The sequence below is a fragment of the Hypanus sabinus genome, chromosome 8 (genome assembly GCF_030144855.1).
Source record: "Hypanus sabinus isolate sHypSab1 chromosome 8, sHypSab1.hap1, whole genome shotgun sequence".
NCBI classification, from domain to species: domain Eukaryota; kingdom Metazoa; phylum Chordata; class Chondrichthyes; order Myliobatiformes; family Dasyatidae; genus Hypanus; species Hypanus sabinus.
In genome coordinates, this window is record NC_082713.1 from 74808169 (window position 1) to 74835868 (window position 27700).

The window sequence follows — 27700 nt, forward strand, 5'->3', positions numbered from 1 at the left end:
CACATGTATGTGAAGGATGTAAGAAACAGTCAATTTACTTTAATTGCTGATTTTTTACTTGAAGCATAACAGAAAGCACCCTATCTAGATGCCTCACAGTTTGTTATGATCTGTCTGGATGTCATGTAAATCAAAAGCTTTGCACTGCATCTTGGTACATGTAACAGAAATAATGCACCAGTAACCTCACGAGGACTCAACAGGATAGGCATTGACACTTTTCCATTGGTGGGAGATCCCCAACAAGGAGACACAGTTACAGAATAGGGGGCCAATCATTTGAAACTGAAATATGTGAACATTTCTTCTTTCCAAGGGAGGAGAATCTCTGGAGTTCTCTGCCCCTGAGGGTGGTGGAGGCCAGGTCAAGAGAGAGAAACATATGGAAGATCGTAGTGTGGTATGCGATGAGGAAAAGACACAGAAGAGGAGTTGAGGCTAGCATAATCAGCCCTGATCATACTGATGGAGCAGGTGGCCTAATCCTGGTTCTGTTCTCTCCAAGTTTTGTGATGCTGCGGCTCTGGTGTACTTAGGTCAGCTCTCGTATGATGCGGAAATGAAGTAAACAGTTTTGTCAGTGCAGCTGGATCAGAGATCTTCATATCTTCCTGCAACACTGAAATATTTCTAGTTGTATTTTTCTCATTGATAAGCCCTGAAGGCCCTCCCCACACACTGAAGTTGTGCTGTCATAGCAACCCTTCACGTCTCTTCTCATTTACCACATCACTATCTCAGTCATTTGGGGTTTCTATGACAACTCCTTCATAAAACCTCTTCTGTCAGGGTGGTTGTAGCCACAGACCTGGAGTGAGGTCAGAAAAATCTTTGGTAGGTGGAACAAAAAAATGTGGTCAGATCTGCACACAGCTGACATCAGATCAGCCTCTTCATTTGTATCCGTCAGTGTTAGCAAAGCAGAGAAGTCAAAGAATCACACTAAAGAGCTGGAATTACAATAATGCCATAAACATAGCATAAGGAACTCCTGCTGTTGCACTAGCAGTGTCAAAAGAAATTTTCATCATAAAATTCTTAAAGAAGTATCAGGGCAACTGTGAAAACCTTGGTGAAAGATGCAAGTGTGAGTCAAATTTCTTAAAGCATAAAAGATCAGGAGAGGGCAGTTGATTCAGACTGAGACATCACACAGCTGTCAGTGGTGGGCACCTAAGCCTGGGGATGTTTCAGGGGTCAGTTATGGGACAGTCAGACATCTTAGGCTTGTAGGGGTGCAGGGGACTATATCAATAGCTGGGGGTGCGATCAAACAGGGCATTAACTCAGTGGATCTGCATACCCAGGGAGAGTTCTGACCGGGCGATCACCTTCACAGCTATAGTTTCGCCTGGAGTGAGCAGGCAGGTTAGGTGACAAAGGGTCTGAAACTCACCTGGGATCAGACTGGCTCAGCTCCAGAGGGTCCAGAAGAGGGGATGGGCTTAGTGATAAAGGGGGAGCTGGACGGTGACTGAGAAGGGAGGTGGAGTTAGTCCTGTGTAACTTTATGTTTATACACGTTTCACAAGCCTGCAAATCGCATCTGCTCAAAGGATTACTGAACCACTTACAGACTCTCCAGCACTGAAAAATCAGTGTGAGCATTTAATGAACGAGCGGTGATGTGGCCCTTCAGATTCCTGCTGATTTTATTTAGAATCACCACCAATCTCACTCAGGAAAAGTTTTCTCTTCACATCTCACTCTGCTTTCTGGCCTCATTTGAAATCTGTGTTCCTGAACCTTAAATTCTCTGCTGAAATGGAACAGCTACCATTCTCTCTGACATTGTACACTTCTACATCACCCCATCACTGTTATGTTTTGTAACTTCAAAATGTTAAACTAGTGTTAAAGAAAACAAGAAAGTCAGTCGCATACCTTTTTTCTTTGTGTGTCACGCACGTATTACATGGTAGCCAGATGACGTGCTATTCACATATTGAAACATCTAACCTGTAATGGATTATTTAAATGAATATAAATGTTTAGTCAAACATATAGCTATATACAATATTTCTCAAACATAGCTGAAATATTAAATACACAACAATGATCTTCCCTGATTCATGGGAACTAACCCCAGCAGATCTTACACTCTAGCTGAAGTTCTTCATCATTACACCATGAAATCAGCACTGACCTTGACCAAGCTCAATGGAGAAGTTCAATCCAACCAGTGTTATATTTCAAAATGAATAAAATACATGTCCGGAACTAATGCTTACAGCTTACAGGATGGAGTTAATTTCTAGATGACCATATTTACTGTCAGAACTCAGATTTTGTTCAAATATTTTATTTTCTATCTTTAGTTCAGATATTGTGACAGAATCAGAATCAGGTTTAATATTATTAGCATATGTCATGAAATTTGTTGACTTGGCGGTGTCAGTACACTGCCGTATATGGTAATAGAAAAAGAAAACTGAATTACAGGAAGAATAAATAGTTAAATAAGTAGTGCTAAAAACTGGAAATTTATAAAAGTAGTGAGGTAGTGTTCATGGGTTCAATATCCATTCAGATAGCAGATGGCAGAGGGGAAGAAGCTGTTTCTGAATCATTCAGTGTGTGCCTTCAGAATTCTATACCTCCTTCCTAATGGTAGCAATGAGAAGAGGGCACATCCTGGGTGAAGGGGGTCCTTAATATTGGACACCTCCTTTCTGAGGCACCGCTCTTTGAAAGTGACTTGGATTCTCCAGAGACTAGTACCCATAATGGAGCCGACTAACTTTACAACTCTCTGCGCTTACTTCCATCCTGTGCAGTCGCCTCCTCATACCAGAAGAACATAAAATATAGGAGCAGGAGTAGGCCACCAGCTCACTCAAACCTGCCCCACCATTTTCTATGATCTTGGCTGGTCCTTGCTAGCCTCAACATCTGTGTGGTTTTCATGCTAGGAACATGATGAGTTCAGCAGATAGAGCTAGAGCATAAATAAGTACACAGAAAAATGATGCTTTAGCCATAATAGAGACTTTTCTTGTGAGAGGGACAGGAATGGATGCTCAATGTTACAGGAGTCTGATGTTTTAGAAAAGATAGAGAGAGGTAAAAGTTGGATAGATTGTAATGTAATTGCATTATTAATCAGAAACAATATCACAGCTGCACAGGACATAAAGGAGGTCTCATTCACTGAGTATATATGCGTAGAACTCAAAAATAAAAAAGGTACAATCACTCTGATGAGATTATTCACCAGTCACACCAATAACCATGGAGATATTGAGAATAAAATATACAGGCACATTAAAGAAAAGTGCAAAAACAACGGTTGTTATAAACTGTCACGTAGACTTCCCTAAATTAGACTGGGACCTTCTTAGTGCAAAGAGTTTAGATGGGACAGAATTTGCTTTGTGCATCCAGGAAATTTCCTTCAATCATGATGTAGATAGTCCATTAAGAAGAGAGTCCAACTGGACCTGATGATAGGTAATGAGCTTAGCCAAGTGACTGACACTTCCTTGGAAGAACAGTTAGGAACAGTGATCAATACTAAAGTTTTAAGATAGCTATAGATTAAGATAAGTATTGTCCTTACAGGAAAGCATTAAATTGGAGCAAGATAAATTACGAAAGTCTTAGAAACAAGGGTGAGTTAATTGGAAATACTTATTTTGGCAAGTCCACATTTGATGTGGATGGTGTTTAAAGACCATCTGCACAGGGTATATGTTCCAGTAAGAAGGAAGAACAAGGGTGGCAAGGTAAAGGTATTTTGGATGTCAAGAGATGTGGTGAATTTAGTCAAGAAGAAAAAGAAAATGTGGATAAGATTTAGGAAGCTAAAGTCAAAAACAGAGCACTTGAGGATTATAAAGAAGCCAGAAACAAACACCACAGGGAATTAGAAAAACCGGGAGGAGCCAGGAAAAATCCTTGGCAATTAGGTTTAAAGGGAATCCCAAACCATTTTACACATATATCAAGAACAATAGGATAACTAGGGAGTGGGCAGGATCACTCAAAGATAAAGGAGGGAACATGTGCTTGGAGGTGGAGGATATGGGTAAGGTCCTCAAAGAGTACTTTACACTAGTATTCACCAAGGAGAAGCACACACAACAGGGGGAATCAATGTGGTATGTGTTGAGTTGCTACAATGTTTTGAAATTAAGAGGAGGTAGTGTTGGGTACCTGCAAGGCATTAAGGTAGAAGCCCCAGGACCTGATGTGATATACTTCGGGATACTGAGAGAGGAAAGGGATGAACTTGCTGGAGCCTTCACCAAATTTTTCATATCCTCTCTAGCCACAGGTGAGGTTATTCCATTATTCAGGAGATAACCCTGGAAACTATAGACCGGTAGATCTCACATCAGTGGCAGGGAAGTTACTGGAGAGAATTCTTAGGGACAGGATTTATGAGTATTTTGAAAAATGATGGCTTAGTAATAGACAATCAGCTTGGCTTTGTGCAGGGCAAGCCATGTCTTACTGACTCAGTTTTATGAGGAGGTGATAAAGGTGCCTAATGTAGGTAGAGCTGTGGTTGCAGATTTTAGTAAGGCATTCGACAAAGTTTATCATAAAAGGCTCATCCAGAAGATCAAGATGCATGGGATCTTCAGCGAATTGGCCATTTGGATTCAGAATTAGCTTGTCCATAGAAGACAGAGGGTAATGATCAATGGGGATCCACACTGGAACCTTTGTCATTTGTGATACGTATAAATGACCTGGATTGAAACATAGATGGGGTGGTTAGTGGGTTAGTATGTAGACGAGCTGAAGGTTGGTGATGTCGTGAATAGAACAGAAGTCTGGCAAATGATACAGCAGGACATAAATCAGCTGAAGGTAAATGTGGGAAAATGACAGATGCACATTAAACTGGCCAGATGTGTATTGTTGCACTTTGGGATATTAAAGGTACAGTACACTGTTGATGGACAGACAGATCGGGGTCCAAGTCCACAGCTTCCTGAAAGTGGCTGCACAGGCTGAGAATGTGGTAAAGAGTACAAATGGAATGCTTACCTTTTAATTGAGAAATTAAGTTCAAGTGTCAGGATATTACATTGCAGCTTTGTAAACGTCTGCTTAAGCCACACCTGGAGTTTTGCATTCAGTTCTGGTTTCCCAATTTACAGGAAGGATGTGGAGGGTTTGCACAGTGTGCAGATGCTGTTTATCCGGATGCTGTCCGGATCAGTGGAGGTAGCTAATAAGGAAAGTTCAGACAAACTTGGGTAATCTTCTTAGAAGTGACAGAGTGTGAGGGAAAATCTGATAGGGTAGTGAAGCCAGTGTTGTAATTAGTTGCCAACAATGTGAATGGGAAGAGGAAGGGCAGGCTGGAGACATGCTAAGAAAGTGATTTGTGTTCCTAACGACTTTACTTTTCCCTTTATGTCTCCTGACCGCAGGAGTATACCGTCGATGTGTTTTTCCGTCAGAGCTGGAGAGATGAACGGCTCAAATTTAAAGGGCCTATGCGCATTTTGCCACTGAACAACCTCCTGGCTAGCAAGATCTGGACTCCAGACACCTTCTTTCACAATGGGAAGAAGTCAGTGGCACATAACATGACCACTCCAAACAAGCTGTTGAGGCTGGTGGACAATGGTACCTTGCTCTACACCATGCGGTAAGAAATCACTCAGTTCAGAGCTCAGCTGCTCTTCGTTCAACTTATCCAAAGTCTATATCAAAACCTGTTTACATCACCAAGCGGAATGCACCACTTGCTAATAAAAATCCAAGTAAATTTCAAATAAAATTTATTAACAGAGTACATACATGTCACCACATGCAATCCTAAGATTACCTGCCAGAATACTTAACAAATCTTAGAATAGTAACTGTAAACAGGATCAACGAACAACAAACTGTGCAAATGCAAATATAAGCAAATAGCCATAAATAATGAGTATGAAATAACAAGGTAAAGGGTCCTTAAAGTGAGACCATTGGTTGTTGGAACACCAGAAGTAGAATGAGTGTAGTTCAAGGTTGAGGGGTAGTAACTGTTCTTGAACCTGGTGGTGTGAGCCCTAAGACACCGGTACCTTCTACATGATGGCAGCAGCGAGAAAAGAGCATGGCCTGGGTGGTGAGGATCTCTGATGATGGATGCTGCTTTTCTATGGTAACATTTCATATGAATGTGTTCTATGGTTGGCAGGGTTTTACCCATGACATACTAGACCAAATCCACTACCTCTTGTAGGATTTTCCGCATTGGAAGGCATTGGTGTTCCCACCCCAGGCTATAATGCAGCCAGTCAGCACACTCTCCACTACACGTCTATAGAGGTTTGCCAAGGTTTTTGATAGCATGGCCATTCTCCACAGACACCAGGGGAAGTAGAGGGGCTCTCATGCTTTCTTTGCAATCATGCTAATAATCATTAGTAATTCTTAGCACTGACCAATTTGGATATGGAGTAAAATGCAAAATACTGGAGAAACTTAGTGTTCAAGCCATATCCTGGAAGGAAATGGGTAGATGATGTATTAGGTTGAGACTTTTCATCTGGGCCTATTTCCCTCCTGCTGAATCCCTTGCTCCATAACCCAGAATCTGCAGGCTCTAGTGTCTCCAGTTTGGATTTGTTTATTATAGTGTTATGGGTGGTTAGGGTACGGGCACAACCGTGGATGGCAGAATCTAACGTCCATTCCACCTTTTCTGGACAGTGAATACTTCAATTCAATTACTAGTGTGCTGTCTAATCACTTCAGAATAGACTATGTCAATGGGGGAGTGGAGTTGTGCCTGGGCCAGAATGGAGCTGGTCAGGAGCTTTTCTTCAAAATGTTATCAGTAAGCCATTCTACTTTGAACAGAATCCAGATGATTCATCACCCGTTTACTTCAGTTAAGCTTGTAAATTAGATTCTCCTTTTTAAAAGCTGGCTGACCTTATAGGGCTACATATATCAAATCATGAGGGATATAGATAAGGTGGATGGCCTTTTTTCTCCAGGGTAAGGGGAGTCCACAACTAGAATGTATAGGTTCGAGGTGAGCGGGAAAGATTTAAAAGGGACCTGAGGGGAAAGATTTCACATGAGTACATGGAACAAGAAAGTGGTGGCAGAAGCGGGTGCAAAAACAATATTCACTGAAACGCTTGGGCAGAAACATGGCTTGGACGGATTTAGAGGGATTGAGTCAAATGTGGGCAAATTGGACTAACTCTGGCAGGTATCTCAGTCGGCATGGAAATGATGGGCTGAAAAACCTGCTGCATAACTCTTTCACTTGAAGATTCTGACTTTTTCAGTTGAATTGCAGTTCTTGGTTTTGGTTCTGAATACAAAGAGAACTATTTTCAAACGAGTTGTGTGCCTCAGTGCAAGTCTCATGAGATGGTGTTTGAACTGATGTAAGTTTATTGCCTGTGCCTCTACTCATGGGCACTTCTTGCTTTCTGCAGCTAGCCTCGTATTTTAAATGAAAACCTTATCAGGGAAAAGTCAGGCCACGGTCAGGATCATGGTGGTCACGCTGACCACGGAACGTTCTTGTCCTGCAGCTGCTGAATTCTGGATCTTCGACCTTCATTTCTCTGACGCCCTGCCCACTCACACCAAGCTTTGTGGTTATTTGTCCTCACTTGCTCTTCTCCAACATGACAATTATTTACACAAAGTTGTTACAAAATCTCTCGGGCATTGCACAACATTGAATGCAGAAATCCAAGTTTTGCATTTATGTTTGTGTGTCTGTGCACATGATTATGCCTGCTAATGCACACAATGATTATATGCAAGAATGCCAATGGGCAAATTAGAAGTCTGCTCTGTCATTTAATGATTGAGCTGACTGTATAATTCCCATCATCCTGCAGAAGCGATCCACCCCATCCCTTTGTTATGCACACCCTCTCCATCTCCGCATTCCATGCAATCAAATTCCCTGTTTCCCTTCTTTACCAGGGGAGTTGAGGCCACTTGGCCCCTCAAGCCTATCCCATCATGCCTAATCTATGCTGGACTGTACCAGTTTCCCATTACCCTCAGCTGAGATTCAGATTAGTTTGCTATAATATAGACATGGATGGAATGAATATCCATCCATAAGTAATAGACACAATATATTACTGTATAATGTGATGAGCAGAAAACAACAGGATGGTGCAAAGTAATGATGGAGCATTAAAGACCCCCACCACCCAGAGTACGCCCTCTTCTCATGGTTGTCATCAGGAAGGAGGGACAGAAGCCCGAAGGCATACACTCAGCTACTCAGCATCAACTTCCTCCCCTCTGCCATCTGATTCCTACATGGACATCGAACCCATGAACATTACTTCACTATTTTTTTTTGCACTACTTATTTTAACTTAACTATTTAATAGACATATATACTTAATGTAATTCAGTTTTTTCCCTATATTAATTTATCACATAATTCATTGTACTTTTGCTGCAAAGTTAACAAATTTCATGACATATGCTGGTGACATTAAATCTGATTCTGAATATTATGGAACATACTGAAGAAATGCAATTATAAATGCTGAGGTGGCAATAGTGGAAGAGGTATAACTAGGGAGGGGATAAATTCATAGAGTCAGACAGCATAGAAACAAGCCCTTCAGTTCATTGCGTCCATGATCACCAAGATGCCCATTTGCCAGCATTTGGCTCCTAACCTTGTAAACCTTTCCTATCCATACACCTTCCCTATCCATTCACCTTCCCTATCCATACACCTTTCCTATCCATACATCTTTCCTGTCAAAACACCTTCCCTATCTGTACACCTTCCCTATCCATACACCTTTCCTATCCATACATCTTTCCTGTCAAAACACCTTCCCTATCCATACACCTTCCCTATCCATACATCTTTCCTGTCAAAACACCTTCCCTATCCATACACCTTCCCCATCATACACCTTCCCTATCCATACATCTTTCCTGTCAAAACACCTTCCCTATCCATACACCTTCCCCATCATACACCTTCCCTATCCATACACCTTTCCTATCCATACACTTTTCCTATCCATACACCTTCCCTATCCATACACCTTTCCTATCCATACATCTTTCCTGTCGAAGCACCTTTCCTATCCATACACCTGAATTTGAATTGTCTTTATTTCTTCCATCCTTCACATACGTGAGGAGTAAAGATCTTTATGTTACATCTCTATCTAGATATGCCTTGTGCAATCATAGTAATTTATAATGGTTTATAATAAATAGAACAGTCAATGTAATACAGAGTACACTTAAATCAGTCTGATGGCCTGGTGGATGAAGATGTCCTGGAGACGGTTGGTCCTGGCTTTTATGCTGCGGTACCATTTCCCGGATGGTAACAACTGGGATAGAATGTGGCTGGGGTGACTTGTGTCCCCAATGATCCTACAGGCCCTTTTAACACACCAGTCTTCATATATGTCTTGAATCATGGGAAGTTCACAACTACAGATGTGCTGGGCTGTTCGCAGCACTCTCTGCGATTGAGGGAGGTACAGTTCCCATACCAGGCAGTGATGCAGCCATTCAGGATGCTCTCAATTGCGCCCCTGTAGAAAGTTCTTAGGATCTGGGGCCCCATAGCAAACTTCCTCAACCGTATGAGGTGAAAGAGGAGCTGTTGTGCCTTTTTCACCACACAGTCAGAATGTACAGACCACGTGAGGTTCTCGGTGATGTGGATGCCGAGGAACTTGAAGCTGTTCACGCTCTCAACCCCAGATCCATTGATGTCAATAGGGTCTAGTCTGTCTCCATTCCTCCTGTAATCCATAACCAGCTCCTTTGTTTTTTGTGACATTGAAGGAGAATTTGTTTTCTTGATATGACTGTGTCAGAGCGATGACTTCTTCCCTGTAGGCCACCTTGTTATTGTTTGAGATAAGGCCAATCAATGTAGTGTCATTGGCAAATTTAATCAGCAGATTGGAGCTGCATGTGGCAATACAGTCATGGATATACAGGGAGTAAAGGAGGATGTTCCTACCCTATCCATAAGCCTTTCCTATCCATACACCAGGTATCGGGGTCATGAAGTCTGTAAAATTATCATAACTAGAGAATTTTCTTGGGAAACTGAAAGACCTGAAGATAGCTAAGTCACTTGGACCAGATGGTGTATACTGCAGAATTCTGAAAAAGTTGGCTGAAGAGATTATATAGGCATTAGTAATGATCTTTCAAGAATCACTAGATTCTGGAATGTTTCTGGAAGACTGGAAAATTGCAAATGTCACTCCATTCTTCAAGAAAGGAAAGAGGCAGAAGAAAGGAAACTATAGGCCAGTTAGTCAGACCTTCGTGTTTGGGAAGATGTTGGAGTTGATTATTAAGGATGAAGTCTCAGGGTACTTGGAGGCACATGATAAAATAGGCTGTAGGAGGCATGGTTTCCTCAAGGGAAAATCTTGCCTGACAAATCTGTTGGAATTCTTTGAAGAAATAACAAGCAGGATAGACAAAGGAGAAACGGTTGATGGTGTGTACTTGGATTTACAGAAGGCCTTTAACAAAGTGGTACAAGTACATGGTATTACAGGAAAGATTCTAGCATGGATAAAGCAGTGGCTGAGTGGCTGGAGTCGAACAGCGGGAGTAAAGGGAGCCTTTTCTGGATTGCTGTTGGTGAATAGTGATGTTCCGCAGGAATCTGTGCTGGGACTGATTCTTTTTACGTTAAATGTCAATGACTTGGATGATGAAATGTGGCAAATTTTGTGGACAATATGAAGATAGGTGAAATGGCAGTTAGTTTTGAGGAAGTACAGAGGCTACAGAATGACTTGGAGACAGATTAGGAGAATTGGCAAAGAAATGGCAGATGGAATATAATGTCAAGAAGTGTATGATCATGCACTTTGGCAGAAGAAATAACAGGGATGACTATTTTCTAAATGGAGAAAAAGATAGGGGAAAAAACTGAGGTGTAACGGGACTTGAAATTCCTCGTGCAAAATTCCCAGAAGGTTAACTTGCAGCTTGAGTCTGTGGCAAGGAAGGCAAATGCAATGTTAGCGTTCATTTCAAGGGGTCTAGAATATAAAAGCGAGGATGTAATGTGAAACTTTATAAAGCACTAGTGAGGCCTCACTTGGAGTATTGTGAGCAAAATTGGGCCCTTTATCTTAGAAGGGATGTACTGAAGTTGGAGAGGGTTCAAAAGAAGTTAACAGAAATTATTCCAGGATTGAATGGCTTATTATGTGAAGAGTGTTAGATGGCTCTGTGCTTGTATTAACTAGAATTCAAAAGAACAAAGGGTGGCCTCATTGAAACCTATCAAATGGTGTAAGGCCTTGACAGAGTGGAAGATGAGAGTATGTTTCCTATGGTGGGAGAGTCTAAGACCACATGACACGACTTCAGAATAGAGGGGCGTCCTTTTAGAATTGAGATGAGGAATTTCTTTAGCCAGAGTGTGGTGAATCTGTAGAATTCTTTGCACAGGCAGCTGTGGAAGCCTTGTCTTTATGTATATTTAAGGCAGAGGTTGATAGATTCTTGATTGGTCAGGGAATGAAGGGAATTGGATCAGCCATGATGAAATAGTGGAGCAGGCTTGAAGAGCCAAATGGCCTGATTCTGCTCCTATAACCTATGGTATTAAGGTCTCTGGCAGCTCACTCAACATACCTACCACCCTCTGTACAAAAACAGAAGTTGCTCTTCATGTTGCAATTATAACTTTCCCCTCTCACCTTAAACCTACACCCTCTAGCTCTTGATTCTCCAGCCCTGCAAAAAAAGACTGAGTGTATTCACCTGTGACTGTTTCAGAAGTCTGACAGTTGTAGGGAAGAGCCATTCCAGAGTCTGATTGTCAGGGATTTGAAGCTCAAAGTTCAAAGTACAATTGTTATTGAAATATGTATGCATTGTATAACCCTGAAACTTGTCTTCCCCACGGTCACGAAACAAAAAACCATGGAACCAACCCCTTCAAAGAAAAAACATCAAACAGCAACCCCCTGCCCCCGGGTGCAAAAAAAATCACACAAATGGCAACAAAGAAAACAAGCAAAAAACACAGAATAGTAAAATATTTTCTTCCAGGAGATAGAAGATCTTTCAAATATTTATATAACTCTACCTCAAATATATCTAATACTCCTACCTCTGCCACCTCTCTGTTACCTATAGTAATCTCAAATTTGCTGATCATTCTCAGGATATCCGTCCCATAAGTACAAATGAACCTCTAGACTTCTTGTACTAATCTAAATTATTACAAGTACTGCATGGCTGAAAAATTTGCTGACAGTATGATAATGTCTTCAGTAATAATTTAATTTTGACAACTGGAAGGTGCTGTTAGGATCAGATCTCAGAAAGCAAAAGAGTACAAGAGAGAGTGTAGTAAAAGAAGGCAGAACAAATGAAAATGAGAGAGGGATGCAGACGGAGATTGAAAAAATGGACCGGAGGGAGGTGGAGAGAAGAGAGGAGCCTGGAAGGAGGAGGTCAATTTCAGACTCATGCATCTTCAATGAGCGGCTGAATTTAATCTGTGCTAAGTGATAATCGATGGCAATGTAGAGATTACTGGATGAGTTTACTGCTGCCTGGTATTACTGACAGACCAAAGGACTTCATTAATGGAATGATTTGCTCCACAGACATGATTCTGTGCTGTGTCTGGATGCTCATCCCTTATCACCCAGTCTCCCTCCCGTGTTTCTTCAGGCTCCCCTTTCCAAAGGAGGAACTTGACACGTGCTTAGACATGGGTGATGTAGTTGTATCGGCTCTGGGTCAGCCCATCGTACACCGAATATTCAACCTGACCCTTGCTGCTGCTGTTTCTCCATCTCCCAAGTACCAGCACCCTGAGATACTCACTTAAACCATCTCGGGCAGCAGAACTGCTAAACGCTGGGACTAAAGAGAAAGTGGGTGCCGAAGGAACAAATGACAAAGTCAACGAGAGCAACAGAAAACAGGAACGTTGGGATCACTGGTGTAACAAGAAGGTGGTGGCAATAGACATGCAATAGGAAGGCAGTCAAAACTGAGAGAGAAGGGGGTAGCAGAGAAGGAGTGAAGCAGGGAGAGAGGGAGGTAGGGAGGAAGAGTAAGATGGAAGGGCAGCAAAGCAGGGAGAGAAATGGAGGAAGGGAAGAGGGTGGGAGAGATAGACAGGGAGGAAGAGAACAGATAACTTTATTGTCAAATACAGTAGGGTGCAATAAAATTCCTTGTTCACGTGAAGCTCACAAAGATGAAAATATTCATAGAAATAGCACATACAAAACAACAAAGTAATGCAAGACTCTTGTGCATTCTGAGAGGGAGGTGGAGGGGGAGTGAGGGGTGGCGATAGTGATGGAGGGGAGAGGGATAGAAAAGAAAGGTGAGGGGAAAGAGCAAGCAATGAGAGGGAGGAGAAGGATGGGGAAGGAGTCAGAGGATGGAACAAAGGAGAGAGAGGAAGGATGAAGAGAATGGGGAAGGACAAATTCCTGGGGCTGAAATCCTTCCTGAGGGATTATACAGGAGAGTTGGAGAGTGGAATAATCAAGGCTCAAAGAGAAAAATGGGAGCAGCAGGTTTGAAGAGCAAAGAGAGGCAGGCTCGCAGAGTTATCGTATGCTGTTTGTATTAGTTTCAGTCCATTTCTTAGGGGGAGTGGGTCCATAACGCAAGCACCAGTCCATAGAGGGACAGGGCCGAGTGTGTCCCTCAAAGATATGATCAGAGGAAGTTCCCACTGCAGAGGGTAATGGACCTGAGGCTGGCCCACAATGGGGTGGGCAGAAGACAAATGTTTAGCAGTGAGGGGATTCAGCCTGTTTGCTTTCTGCAAATGCTGTAAGTCATCCATTTCCTCTGCTTCATCACCACAACAGGAAACGTGCAGCATTGACTGACATCTGCAGATGTCGGGGTGACAGGAAGGAGGCTCACAACACTTGGTCATTAAACTACCTACCATTGTCTGTCCAAAGGGTGTTTTATATCTGGGACCTCCTGCATCTTCCCAACCAATCCGATGTTTTTATTTTGCAGGGTTAAAGCCCATCTTTCCGGTTACAGGGGTACAAGTTCCATCAACATGCTGTTCACAGGATAAGTGTGTCACAGTGATGCCGTAGTTAGTGTCAAAACTTAGCTACTCCAGAGATCCTGGATACTTGGCATGCAGTACAACTGTCCTGTAAACATGTTGCAGAGGCTCAATCACTACTTATGGTGACTATTGATCACACCATCTTGCACTGGTACGGTAGTCATCCTGTACTCCTCAGAGCAGTATCTTTAACATCAGGCTGTGGACAATTGAGAAGTTGACAGCTTATGCATATGCTGTTAATCAGTTACTGCTGGACTGAGCGAAAATCACATTTCCCCTGCTCCTCTCACCTGACAGATCTTCCACATCTTATTGTGCAGGAACTTTTAAAGAGAGCTCCCTGTTGCCTGATCCAGATAGCACAGTCCTGGTTGGCATGGAGAGGGACCTGCATTTTCACCGGGTGATTCCCAAATCAATCTTCGAGGCTTTGTTCTTCCTTCAACCTGTCACCTTTTCCCTCTCCCACACTGCCCACAGCACAGTGCCAACCACCAGCCAACCGATTATGTTAGTCCCATTTTATTCTCCCCTTTTGATCCTGTCCACTATTAAGAGATAGAGCTCTGGACCATAGGTGCAAAGATTTGAGTTCAAATCCCACCATGGTAGATGAGGAATAGAAATTCAAGGAAACAAATTAGTATGGAATTTAAATGAATGGTTGGACCCGATTCCCATTAAACCACCATAGCAATGTGAAAAACAACCTGGGCCTCTGCTGATATTCTGGGAAGGAAGTCTTCCTTCCTACCCCAATCTGATCAGCTCTTACATCAGTCCTAGAGCTGCTAAAAATGGGGAATAAATGTCAACATTGCCAGGAATTAAAACATCCCAACAAGTCAGTGAGGTTAAAAAGGAAGAGCCAGCGCTGTCTGATCATGAGCTCCACCAGTGAACCCTGCACTCTCAGCTCTGCTCTCCTGACTACCCAGAGCAGGGATAGGGGCGATATCTCTGACTCTGTCACTAGAGAGATGTTATTGTCTTGGAGATTGATAATTGTTACTGGAGAGGAATCACAGTCTCTGGAGAAAGATCTGTCATTGGAGTTGTCTCTAGAGAGGTGTCACTATCACTGGAGAGATGTCACTGAGAGAGGTGCCACTAACGCTGGAGCAGTTCCACTGATACAGTCTCTGCAAAATCCTCCACGTACATCTGGTCTGATAAAAAGCTGACAAACACATTGGAATGGATGTCTCACAGCTCAGTCATGAACATATTGGATGCATTTGCATTGATATTCCAAACCTTCCCAAATTCTGGAATGATTCCTATAAAAATAACTTTGTTCTGTAAGGAAAGGGAAATAAACATAGGACTGTAGAGCAATAGTCTGCTCTTCCTTCAACCTGTCAGCGTCTCCCTCTCCCACACTGCCCACAGCACAGTGCCAACCACCAGCCAAACTATTATGTTAATCCCATTTTATTCTCCTCTTATGATCCTGAAGTACAGATTGAATAGTCTGATAATGTTGGAAACATTATCAACAATGTGGTAGCTAATCATTTAATAAATCAAATATGATTAAATGGAGACAAAATGCTTTAAGGAAAAGTAAATGTTGGTGTAATACATAGGAAGATTTACACAGGCTATATGCAGATTTCTAAAATCCTTTTGGTAACATTTTAAACTGAAGAGGTTGTTATGTGAAACGTAGCCCACGGAATTGTGGAACTACAAACACAAGGTACTGAAGGAATTCAGCGGGTCAGGCAGCTTCTACGGACAGTCAACATTTCAGGTCAAGACCCTCCAATCAGGACTGGAAAGAAAGAGGGGATCGAGCCAGTACAAAAGGGTTGGGACAAGGGCTTGAGGGTGAAGGGAGTGGAAGAGGAAGAATGATGTTAGAAGATAATAGGTGAAAGGGACAAAGGGCTGAAAAGGATGAACTCTGATTGGAGAGGGTAGAAGAGCAGGGAATAAAGGAAACCAGATGAGAAGGGATGGGCACCTCCAGAAGATGATGGAGGAGAATAAGAAGTGGTGGGATAAAGGAAATAAAGGGGGCACAGCAGGGAGTGGTTACCTGAACTTAGATATATCAGTGCTCATACCATCAAGTTGGAGACGACCAAGGCGGAAAGTGGGGTGTTGTTCCTCTAATCTGCCCCGAGCCTCAATTTGCTAGTAAGCAAAGCTGTGAGCAGACATGTTCAGTGTGGAGATGGGAATGGCTGACCACTGGGAGATGGTGGCTACATTGGAAAGAGTGAAGATGCTGCACTGGGCCTCACTGATGTAGAAGTGGCTGCACTGGGAGCACCAGGTCCTGTAACTGACAGCTATAGATTCAAATGTGAAGGACTGCCTCACCTGGAAGGGCTGTTTAAGGCCCTGAATGGTCATGAGGGAGGAGGCGCAGGGATAGATGTAACACATGGCATCATTGCAAGGATAAGGACCTGGATGGAGATTGGTGGAGAGAAGCAATTCTCGTTTTGCTTCCTCTTCTCATCTCCTTCCTTTTTTCCCATGGTTCTCTCCTATCAGATTCCATCTTCTTCAGCCTGTTGACACTTTCAGTACCTTAAATCACTTCCACTTCCCCTCTCCGATCTGCTCACCTTAACCCCTCATATGGATCTAACGTCCAACATCCCTCCCCACCATCCTTTCATACTGGCCACCTCCCCAGTCCTCATGAAGGATCTTAACCCAAAATGTCAGCTATACATTTCCCTCCATAGATGCTGCCTGACCCATTGAGTTCCTCTGGCATTGTGTTTGTTGCTTCAAATTTCCAACACCTGCAGTCTGTCTAGTATCTCCACACAGTTGTGGGAGTATACTTGAATGTTTATAAGATTAGCTCTGGGACAGGGAGTGGGAATCAGTTAGTTGACCATCACAGGGATCAGTGTTGTGATATAGGCCATTGTATTTGGTGCTCCCTCTACATCGGTGACACAACACATAGACTGGGGGACCACTTATCGAGCACCTTTGCTCTGTCTGCTGAGACTGTGTCCCTATTACCACTCGGAGCATTCCCAAGTTCAGAGTGCAATTCCGGCACTGTTCTGTAAGGGGTCCCTGTACATCTTTCATTACCACTCGGAGCATTCCCAAGTTCAGAGTGCAATTCCGGCACTGTTCTGTAAGGGGTCCCTGTACATCTTTCATTACCACTCGGAGCATTCCCAAGTTCAGAGTGCAATTCCGGCACTGTTCTGTAAGGGGTCCCTGAACATCTTTCATTACCACTCGGAGCATTCCCAAGTTCAGAGTGCAATTCCGGCACTGTTCTGTAAGGGGTCCCTGTACATCTTTCATTACCACTCGGAGCATTCCCAAGTTCAGAGTGCAATTCCGGCACTGTTCTGTAAGGGGTCCCTGTACATCTTTCATTACCACTCGGAGCATTCCCAAGTTCAGAGTGCAATTCCGGCACTGTTCTGTAAGGGGTCCCTGTACATCTTTCATTACCACTCGGAGCATTCCCAAGTTCAGAGTGCAGTCCGGCACTGTTCTGTAAGGGGTCCCTGTACATCTTTCATTACCACTCGGAGCATTCCCAAGTTCAGAGTGCAATTCCGGCACTGTTCTGTAAGGGGTCCCTGTACATCTTTCATTACCACTCGGAGCATTCCCAAGTTCAGAGTGCAGTTCCGGCACTGTTCTGTAAGGGGTCCCTGTACATCTTTCATTACCACTCGGAGCATTCCCAAGTTCAGAGTGCAATTCCGGCACTGTTCTGTAAGGGGTCCCTGTACACCTTTCATTACCACTCGGAGCATTCGAAAGTTCAGAGTGCAATTCCGGCACTGTTCTGTAAGGGGTCCCTGTACATCTTTCATTACCACTCGGAGCATTCCCAAGTTCAGAGTGCAATTCCGGCACTGTTCTGTAAGGGGTCCCTGTACATCTTTCATTACCACTCGGAGCATTCCCAAGTTCAGAGTGCAATTCCGGCACTGTTCTGTAAGGGGTCCCTGTACATCTTTCATTACCACTCGGAGCATTCCCAAGTTCAGAGTGCAGTTCCGGCACTGTTCTGTAAGGGGTCCCTGTACATCTTTCATTACCACTCGGAGCATTCCCAAGTTAAGAGTGCAATTCCGTCACTGTTCTGTAAGGGGTCCCTGTACATCTTTCATTACCACTCGGAGCATTCCCAAGTTCAGAGTGCAATTCCGGCACTGTTCTGTAAGGGGTCCCTGTACATCTTTCATTACCACTCGGAGCATTCCCAAGTTCAGAGTGCAATTCCGGCACTGTTCTGTAAGGGGTCCCTGTACATCTTTCATTACCACTCGGAGCATTCTGAAGTTCAGAGTGCAATTCCGGCACTGTTCTGTAAGGGGTCCCTGTACATCTTTCATTACCACTCGGAGCATTCGAAAGTTCAGAGTGCAATTCCGGCACTGTTCTGTAAGGGGTCCCTGTTCATCTTTCATTATCACTCGGAGCATTCCCAAGTTCAGAGTGCAATTCTGGCACTGTTCTGTAAGGGGTCCCTGTACATCTTTCATTACCACTCGGAGCATTCCGAAGTTCAGAGTGTAATTCCGGCACTGTTCTGTAAGGGGTCCCTGTACATCTTTCATTACCACTCGGAGCATTCCCAAGTTCAGAGTGCAATTCCGGCACTGTTCTGTAAGGGGTCCCTGTACATCTTTCATTACCACTCGGAGCATTCGAAAGTTCAGAGTGCAATTCCGGCACTGTTCTGTAAGGGGTCCCTGTACATCTTTCATTACCACTCGGAGCATTCCCAAGTTCAGAGTGTAATTCCGGCACTGTTCTGTAAGGGGTCCCTGTACATCTTTCATTCCCACTCGGAGCATTCCCAAGTTCAGAGTGCAATTCCGACACTGTTCTGTAAGGGGTCCCTGTACGTCCTTCATTACCACTCGGAGCATTCCGAAGTTCAGAGTGTAATTCCGGCATTGTTCTGTAAGGGGTCCCTGTACGTTCTTCTGTTCTGTAAGGAGTCCCTGTGTGTCCTTCCCATGAAATGCATGGGTTTTCTCTGGGTCCTTTGGTTTCCTCCCACAATCCAAAGATGTACTTGGTAGGTTAACTGGTTATTGTACATTGTCCCGTGATTGGGTTAGGGTTAATCGAAGGACTCAAAAAGTCGACTTCCCACAGTATCACAAAAACAAACAAAAAAAATCTTCTACTGGTCACCCATTTCAATTTGATTTCCCTTTCCTATTCTGACGTCTATCCGTGGCCTCCTCTTCTGCCATAATTAGGCCATACTCAAGTTGAAGGAGCAACACCTCATATTCCATTTGAATAATCTCTAACTTAGTGGCACGAACATCATTTTCTCTATCTTCCAGTAAATCATCATCCTTTATTTTTCAATTCTGCTTCCCCCTCACCCCTTCTCTTCCACTCATCTGTTCATCTCTTTCCTCTTGGGCCCCTCCTCCTTCCCTTTCTTCCATAGTCCACTGTCCTCTCCTATTAGATGCTTTTTTCTTCAGCCCATTGTGTCTTCCTCCTATCACATCCCAGCTTCTTACTTCAGCCCTCTCCTCAACCCACCCACCTTCCCCTTCACCTGATCTCACCTATCACCTACCAGCATTTACTCCGTCCCCTTTCCCTTACATCTTATTCTGTTTTCTGCCGCCTTTTTCTCAGCGCTGATTAAGAGTCTTGGCCCAAAATGTCAATTGTTTATTCCTCTCCTTCGACGCTGCCTCATTTGCTGAGTTCCTACAGTTATTTTTTGTTTCTCAAGATGTCCAACATCTGCAGAATCTCTTGGGCTTAGGCCATTGACAGCTTATAGCACTGAGCTGGTGATTCAGATATCTAAAGAGTGTGTGAGAAGACGCTGCATCTGAAGGAGGGAATTTGATGAGTTAATTAAGCTGATAACAAGATGCCACATGGAGTATAGCATCCAGTAGAGTAGACCATAGCAAGGTTAGGAAGATCAGGGAAACAGGGAGGCCTGAACGTTGAATGGCATGTCAAAAGTTGTGTGGTTTGAAAGGATACATCGTGTCTGAGACTCTCAGTGTAACACAAAACGCAAAGCAGATACAGTACTTTACTCCAGATCCCCAGCACCAACCCACATGGCTTTGAACCTGTTCAGCAAAGTATGCTGCCCTAGTTTCCACCAGTGTTGTCCACACTGGTCACGGGCTGCGTGTGAACATCAGGGCTTTACTGGGAGGGTAGGCTGAGTAGATTGCTCCTCTTGGCTGAGTGGATGCTGACAGCTTATATCCCTTGCTTAAATTGGTAGAAAGTTTTTTTATTGTCACATGTAGCAACACAGAATGAAAAACTTTGGTATACAAGCCATCTCTACAGATCGTTCTTAAGTAAGGACAACAATAACAGAATGAAGAATATGGTGCTACAGTTGCAAAGAAAATGTAATGCAGGCTGATAGATAAGGTGCAAAAGTCATAATGAGGTAAGGTGAAAGATCAGGTGTTAGTTATCAAATAGGTCTGTTCAGGATAACAATGTGATTGATAAGATCAAAGATAAAGGGGGCAGCAAATACCATTGGTAAGAAGATTCAAATGGCTGCTACACCTGTACTCCCTATTGAGAATCTTTGAGTCTCCCTGCCACCAGAAATAGCAAAGTCAAACTATTTCAAACTGGAGGGAGTTCACACCCACCACCTGTTGAGGAATGTATGGGTGATGTATTGGTGGTCAGCTCACCAATTGGGTGTCATTTTCAGAACATCCTCTCAGAGTTTCAGTGCACAAGAAGGCCAGTGACATAGGGAGCAGGCCCACTAGCTGTGGGACTCTTCTTACCCCACTTCCCAGGTCACATCTCAACTCCATCACTGAGCTGAGGGGGCTGAAGCCAAACGTCTGGCTGGAACAGGAGTAGTCAATGGCAAAGCTTGCTGGTTGCTCTGGTTACAGAACAGCCTGAGCAGTGAACTCAACAAGCAACAAGCAGAGAAGGTGAGCGAAGGTCTCTCTAACAGAATGCAGAATACCTCCCTCCACTCTGGGCCAAGCTGAGGGCATCTTGTCAGTGGAATATCTAGGCCAGGGTGTGGTTTCACTGGCATGACTCCCAAAACATATTGCCCAGATATTTCTGGTGGAATGTGATGATGAATGGTCTCTTTTTCACTCCACAGATGAAATATATAAGATCCTAAGAGGGCTTGACAGGGCAGATTTTGAAATATTTTCTCTAGAGATAGCATCTCAAACAAGAGAAAACAGCTACAAAAACAGTTTCAGGTTATTAAGAACTGAATTTCTTCTTTCAGAGAGTGATGAATCTCCAGAATTCCAGTGATTTATCACTCTCCAGGAGAAGAAATTCCATGGTGGAAGCTGGGAATTTGATATATTTAAGGAAGAGATAGATAAATACTTGAAAGTTCAGGAAATTGTGTGTTATGGGGAATCTAGCACTGAAATGGATTTGAGGCTAGTGTAGATCAGCCATGGCCATATTGAATGATGTTGTGTGCTTGAAGGGCTGAGTGGCCCACTTTTCTTCCTATTTTCTGGTTGTTTAAGGTGCTGCCTGATCCACTGAGCTTTACGTTTTCTCTTCTTAATCCCAAAATTACATTTTTTATTTAGATTCTGTTCTAGAAATTGGACATCATTTTTTTCTGGACTGTACATCCCTAATGACCAAACAGGGGAACTGAGACCAAGATGACCAGAGAAATTGGCTTTTACAAGGTCGTGTGGTTTTCTGAGAATATGTACGCAATGCTGGAAGAACTCAGCAGGCCAGGCAGCATCCATGAGAAAAGAGTAGCCAACGCTTTGGGCCAAGACCCTTCATCAGGATTGGGGGGGGGGGGAAGAGAGGGCCGAAGCCCAGTAATAAAGATAGGGGAGGGGGTAGGACCTAGAGGTGCCAGGTGGAAAACCAATCAGAGGAAAGATAAAGGGGGGAGGGGATAAGCATGAAAGAACTGTAGAGGTAAAGAAGCAGAAAGTTGAAAGGGGAGAAAGGCAGAGAGGGACCTGGGATAGGGGAAGGGGGAAGGGGAGGGAATTACTGGAAATTGGAGAATTCAATGTTCATACCATAGCTGGAGGCTACCCAGACAGTAGATGAGGTGATGCTCCTCCAACCTGAGTTTGGCCTCATCATGGCAGTAGAGGAGGCCATGTATGGACATATTTAGGGATAAGTGTTGGATCTGGAGGCTGGTGGGGTGGTAGGTGAGGACAAGGGGAACCCAGTCCCTGTTGTGGTGACGGGAGGATGGGTTAACTGCTGAAGTGCGGGAAGTGGAGGAGATGCGGATGAGGGCATCTTTGATGACGCCAGAAGGGAAACCATGATCCTAAAAGAAGGAGGACATTTGAGAAGTCCTGGAATGGAAAGCCTCATCCTGGGAGCAGATGCAGCAGATAACAGACCCCACCAGTTCCCCAGTACCACCACACTCCTCCGGTTGGCAAAGCTTGTTCTAACTCTCAATATCTTCTCCTTTGGTTCTTCCCACTTTCTCCAGATCAAGGGCAAAGCCATGGGCACTCGCATGGGCCCCAGCTATGCCTGCCTCTTCATGGGTTATGTGGAACAGTCTATGCTCCAAATCTATACTGGCACCACTCCCCAACTTTTCCTCCGCTACATCGACGACTACATTGGTGCTGCTTCCTGCACCCATGCTGAGCTCGTCAATTCCATCAATTTTGCTTCTAACTTTCACCCAGCCCTTAAATTCACTTGGTCCATCTCGGACACTTCTCTCCCCTTTCTTGATCTCTCGGTCTCCATCTCTGGAGACAGACTAGCCACTGACATCTTCTACAAACCCACTGACTCCCATAACTATCTTGACTATACCTCTTCCCACCCTGCCCAAAGCAAAAATGCCATTCCCTATTCCCAGTTCCTCCGTCTCCACCGCATCTGCTCCCAGAATTTCCATTCCAGGACTTCTCAAATGTCCCTCCCCACAGAACTCCCACCTGGCATTTATCCATGCAAGCGCAAATGCTACGCCTGTCCCCACACCTCCCCCCTTACCACCATTCCCGGCCCCAGACAGTCCTTCCAGGTGAGGCAACACTTCATCTGCAAGTCTGCTGGAGTTGTTATTGCATCCGGTGCTCCCGGTGCGACCTCCTCTACATTGGCGAGACCCGACGCAGATTGGGGGACTGCTTCGTCGAGCACCTACGCTCCATCCGCCACAATAGACAGGACCTCCCAGTTGCCACCCACTTCAACTCTGCCTCTCATTCCCATCTAGATATGTCCATACATGGCCTCCTCTACTGCCATGATGAGGCCAAACTCAGGTTGGAGCAGCAACACCTCATCTACCATCTGGGTAGCCTCCAGCCTGGTGGTATGAACATTGAATTCTCCAATTTCTGGTAATTCCCTCTCCTTCCTCCTTCCCCTATCCCAGGTCCCTCTCTGCCTCTCTCCCCTTTCAACTTTCTGCTTATTTATCTCTACAGTTCTTTCATGCTTACCCCCTCCCCCTCCCCCTTTTAACTTTCCTCTGATTGGTTTTACACCTGGCACCTCTAGGCCCTACCCCTTCCCCTATCTCTATTACTGGGCTTCGGCCCTCTCTCCCCCCCCCCCCCCCATTCCTGATGAAGGGTCTCAGCCCGAAATGTTGGCTACTCTTTTCTCACGAATGCTGCCTGACCTGCTGAGTTCTTCCAGCGTTGTGTACGTACTCTTTGATCCACAGCATCTGCAGTTGTATTTTCGTGTGGTTTTCTCCCCTCTAGTGTTGAAGTGCTGTCTGCTTGATTCTCATCACTGTAACTGGGGTTGGTTGTCAATGTGCCAGAAACAGCTAGTTAGAGTTTACCACAGAGTGAAGATAATGGTGCCCACACATTCACCTTATCCTGTCACTTGTTCTCCCTGATCCTCTCCTGAACTCCCAGTGCTCTGGCCATCACAATGATTTAATAGTGCAGGATAGTTTGCAGAGGAGATTCAACCGGATCACAGATATTAGATCCTTCAGTTAGGAGGAGAAATTAGTTCTGTTTCCCCTGGAGCATAGGCGGTTAAGAAGAAACATGGCTGAGCTCTATAAAACAAAGAGGGAGGCAGACTGCAGCAAACTTTTTCCCTTATCAGAGGTGAGTAAAACTAGAAGGCATACATTTAGTATCAGAAGGGATAAACTTGAGGGGGATTTGAGGAGATCTGCTTCACACAGAGAGTATTGAATACCTACAGGAGCAGCGGAAGCTGGCTCACTGATGGCACTCAGTGTAAGTAAGTGAAATTGCTCGATGAGGAAGGCCACAAGCTAAGTGTTGGGAAATGGTATTATTACCAATAGATTCCCACTCATGAGGGTAGACGTGGTGGACTGTGTGACTTGTTTCCAAGCTGTATGCCTCCTTGACTCTGTAACCACGTAGTGGAGAGATCAGACCCCTGGTACTAGCAGGGAAACTCTGTTGCTGGCTCTCACCGACTCCACTGATCAATTAGTGCCACGCTGAGGGAGCCAGACACTGGAGACCCAGCCGGCACTCTGATCACTTACAGTTCTAGTTGGACAGTGAGTGTAGGTTCTGCCTATCACCTGCCTGCACCACTTGGGAACGAGTATCATGACACGGTCAGACTTGGAACTGATGAGTTAAAGGAACGGGTGGGAGAGCAGGGGAAATGTTTTCACCTGGAGGGTGAGACTCTGGAACTCACTGCATGTTGAGGTGGAAGAGGCAGACTGCAATTAGACCTGACCTGCAAAGACTACAGATACAGTATATGGCAAGGAGCTATTAAGGTGGACAGCACAGAACCAGGCCCTTCTGCCCATGACTTCCATGCTAACCCATTTCTCCTTCTTCACTAACCCATTTTCTGAGTTAGGTCCATATCACTCTATGCCTTGTCTATTCAGGTGCTTGTTTAAACGCCTCTCGAACGTGGTAAATATATCTGATTGCACCACCTCCTCCAGCAGCTTGTTCCAGACATCAACCACTCTCTCCCCTCAGATCTCGTTTATAACTCATTCCTCTCATCATATGCCCTCTCTTTCTCCCCTACCATGGGGAAAAGGTTCTGACTACCCACCTTGTCTTTACCCCTCATACGCTTCTCATTCCTCAATCTCCTTTTGTTTAGGAGAAACAAGCCCAGCCTTTCTGATCTCTCCCTGTAATGTTTAAGTAAAAACCAGCTTAGTCCTGTCTTTTTTTTTCACCCAGTAAGGACATAATGGGCTGAAAGGCCTCCTCACACATCACCTGCACATGGGAACATCATACCAACAAGTGCCAAGACTAAGTTCCCAGTGGGCACAATCGCAGTCAAACATATGTAAGATTACTGTTATATGTATATTACAGGCACAAATGTGCTCAGTCTCGAGGTAAATCTGCTTCTGCAGATAACCTCAGCCATCAGAGACCCACGGGGCCAGCAGGAGCAGCAGAGGATGTTTGATTTCCTAACTTCAATCTAGTGCTCAGTTGGAAACTTCTCTTCGCTTTTTGTAAAAGCTCCATGACTTGCACCTCGCTATCTCTGCGACCTCCGAGCTACTGATACCGATTTATCATTGCCACATGTACTGAGGTATGGCAGAAGACTTTTGTTTGCATGCCATGCAGACTGATGCTTCTTTGTATTGGTACTTTGAGGTCATAAAAAGAAGAGCAGAATGCAAAATATAGCATTTAGGTTCCAGGGAACGTTCAGTGTAGGGAAACAGAGAAAGTGTAAGGACCACAATGAGGGCTTTTGTGAGATGAAGAGTTCATATTTCATGTACAAGAGCTGATTTTATGAGTTACACAACAGTGGGATAAAAGCTGTCCTTCAGCCTGGGAGTGTGTCTTCTCAAAGCTTTGTACCTTCTGCCCAACAAAAGAGGAAATGATCAACATCTTGGCTGTCTTGCAGAGGTAGAGTGATGTGTACATGGAGTCATGGGGGGGAGGTTGATTTTCATAATGGTCTGGGCTGTGTTTGCAACTCTCTGCTGACCCTTGGCATTTATTCGATGCCTGCCCATCCCAAATCTGAAAATAGTTATCACCACCGGTGAATGGTAGGGCACCGAGGAATGCGGTAGAACCAAGGGATCGGGGAATACAGGTTCATAAATCATCAAACATGGCACCACAGGTTTTAGGGTCATCAAGAAAGCTTTTGGCACGTTGGCCTCCATTAGTCAAACTACTGAGTACAGGAGATAGGAAGTTATGTTGAAGTTGTATAAGACAGAGTCCTGATGAAGGGTCTCGGCCTACAACGTCGGCTGTACTCTTTTCCATAGATGCTGCCTGGCTTGCTGAGTTCCTCCAGCATCTCGAGTGTGTTGCTAAGACATTGCTGAGGCCTACCTTGGAGCATTGTGTGCAGCTTTGGTCAGGAAAGATGCAGATAATGTTGAAAGAGTACAGAGAAGATTTACAAGGATGTTGCTGGGTCTGGAGGACCTGAGCTATCTTGGAAGATTGAATAAGTTAGGACTTTATGCCTTGGAATGTAAAAGATTGAGAGGAGATTTGATAGAGGTATACAAGATTATGAGGGGTAGACATAGGGTAAATGCAAGCAGGCTTTTCCCACTGAGGTTGGAAGAGTTAAGAGTGAAAGGTGAAAAGTTTAAGGGAAAGTTCCCTGCAGTCCTCTCACCTTAAATACATGCCCACTCATATTGAACACCTCTACCCTCAGAATTCACCTAATCTATGCTCCTCATGAATTTATAAACATCAATCAGTTCTATTTCTTAGCTCCCTATCCTTCAAGGAATATGATCTCAGCCTTTCCACTCTCTCCTTATAACCGAAGCTTGTTGACCTTTTTTGCACCCTCTCCAGTTTAATGACATTATAACAGTGAAAATACCGTGGGTCAGGCAGCACCTGAAAAGAAAGGAGAGGCATCAACACTTCAGGGCAAAGACCCATCAGCAGTAGTCATAGATGGAGAGGGCTGGAGAGAACAAAGGGGATGTAAGTCATATATTGTGACTAAGGTTGTCTGAATAACACCATTGTTTTTGGTAATGTCTGTCATGACTTCAAAGAATGAGCAACACAAATATGAGAGGTCTTTATCCAGCACAAGCAGACACTCAGGAGGAACTTTGTCCACTGGGAGAATCTTCCATTAAAATCTCAACCTACTTTGAGCATTTATATAGCAACACACACAAAATACTGGAGGAACTCAGCAGGCCAGGTAACATCTATGGAAAAGAGTAAACAGTCGATGTTTCAGGCTGAGACCCTTCTTCAGGACTAAGTCTTGGCCCGAAATGTCGACTGTTTACTCTTTTCTATAGGTGCTCCCTGGCCTGTTGAGTTCTTCCAGCATTTTGTGTGTGTCGATTTGGATTTCCAGCATCAGCAGATTTTCTGGTGTTTGAGGGTTTATAATTTGAGCACAAAGATAACAGTTAAATACAATGTCAGTGGTCAGCATTATAAAGTTTACTCCAATATTTTTGGTTTGACTCCATCAAATTACATACTGAAGGGAGCACATCCCAGTGACAGGATAACCCCTGAATATTCAAACACCATGTTGGGAATCCAGACACTTAAAACAGGCCTTCACACAGAGAGTGGTGGGTGCATGGAATGCACTGCCAGCAAAAGTGGTAGAAGGCGGATACGATAGGGTCTTTTAAGAAACTCTTGGATGGGTCCATGGAGCTTAGAAAAATAGAGGGCTATGCAGCAGGGAAATTCTAGGCAGTTTCTAGAATAGGTTCCA

At 44.2% G+C, this 27700-nt stretch overlaps 1 protein-coding gene across 1 annotated transcript in view; it reads left to right on the forward strand.

The window, feature by feature from the left end:
• LOC132397637 (gamma-aminobutyric acid receptor subunit alpha-3-like) overlaps window positions 1-27700 on the forward strand; it is a 335495-nt gene that overhangs the window by 112663 nt on the left and 195132 nt on the right. Inside the window, exon 5 of the mRNA XM_059976409.1 lies at window positions 5388-5608. Coding sequence (XP_059832392.1) covers window positions 5388-5608 — 221 coding nt within the window. The remainder of the gene's footprint in view (window positions 1-5387; window positions 5609-27700) is intronic.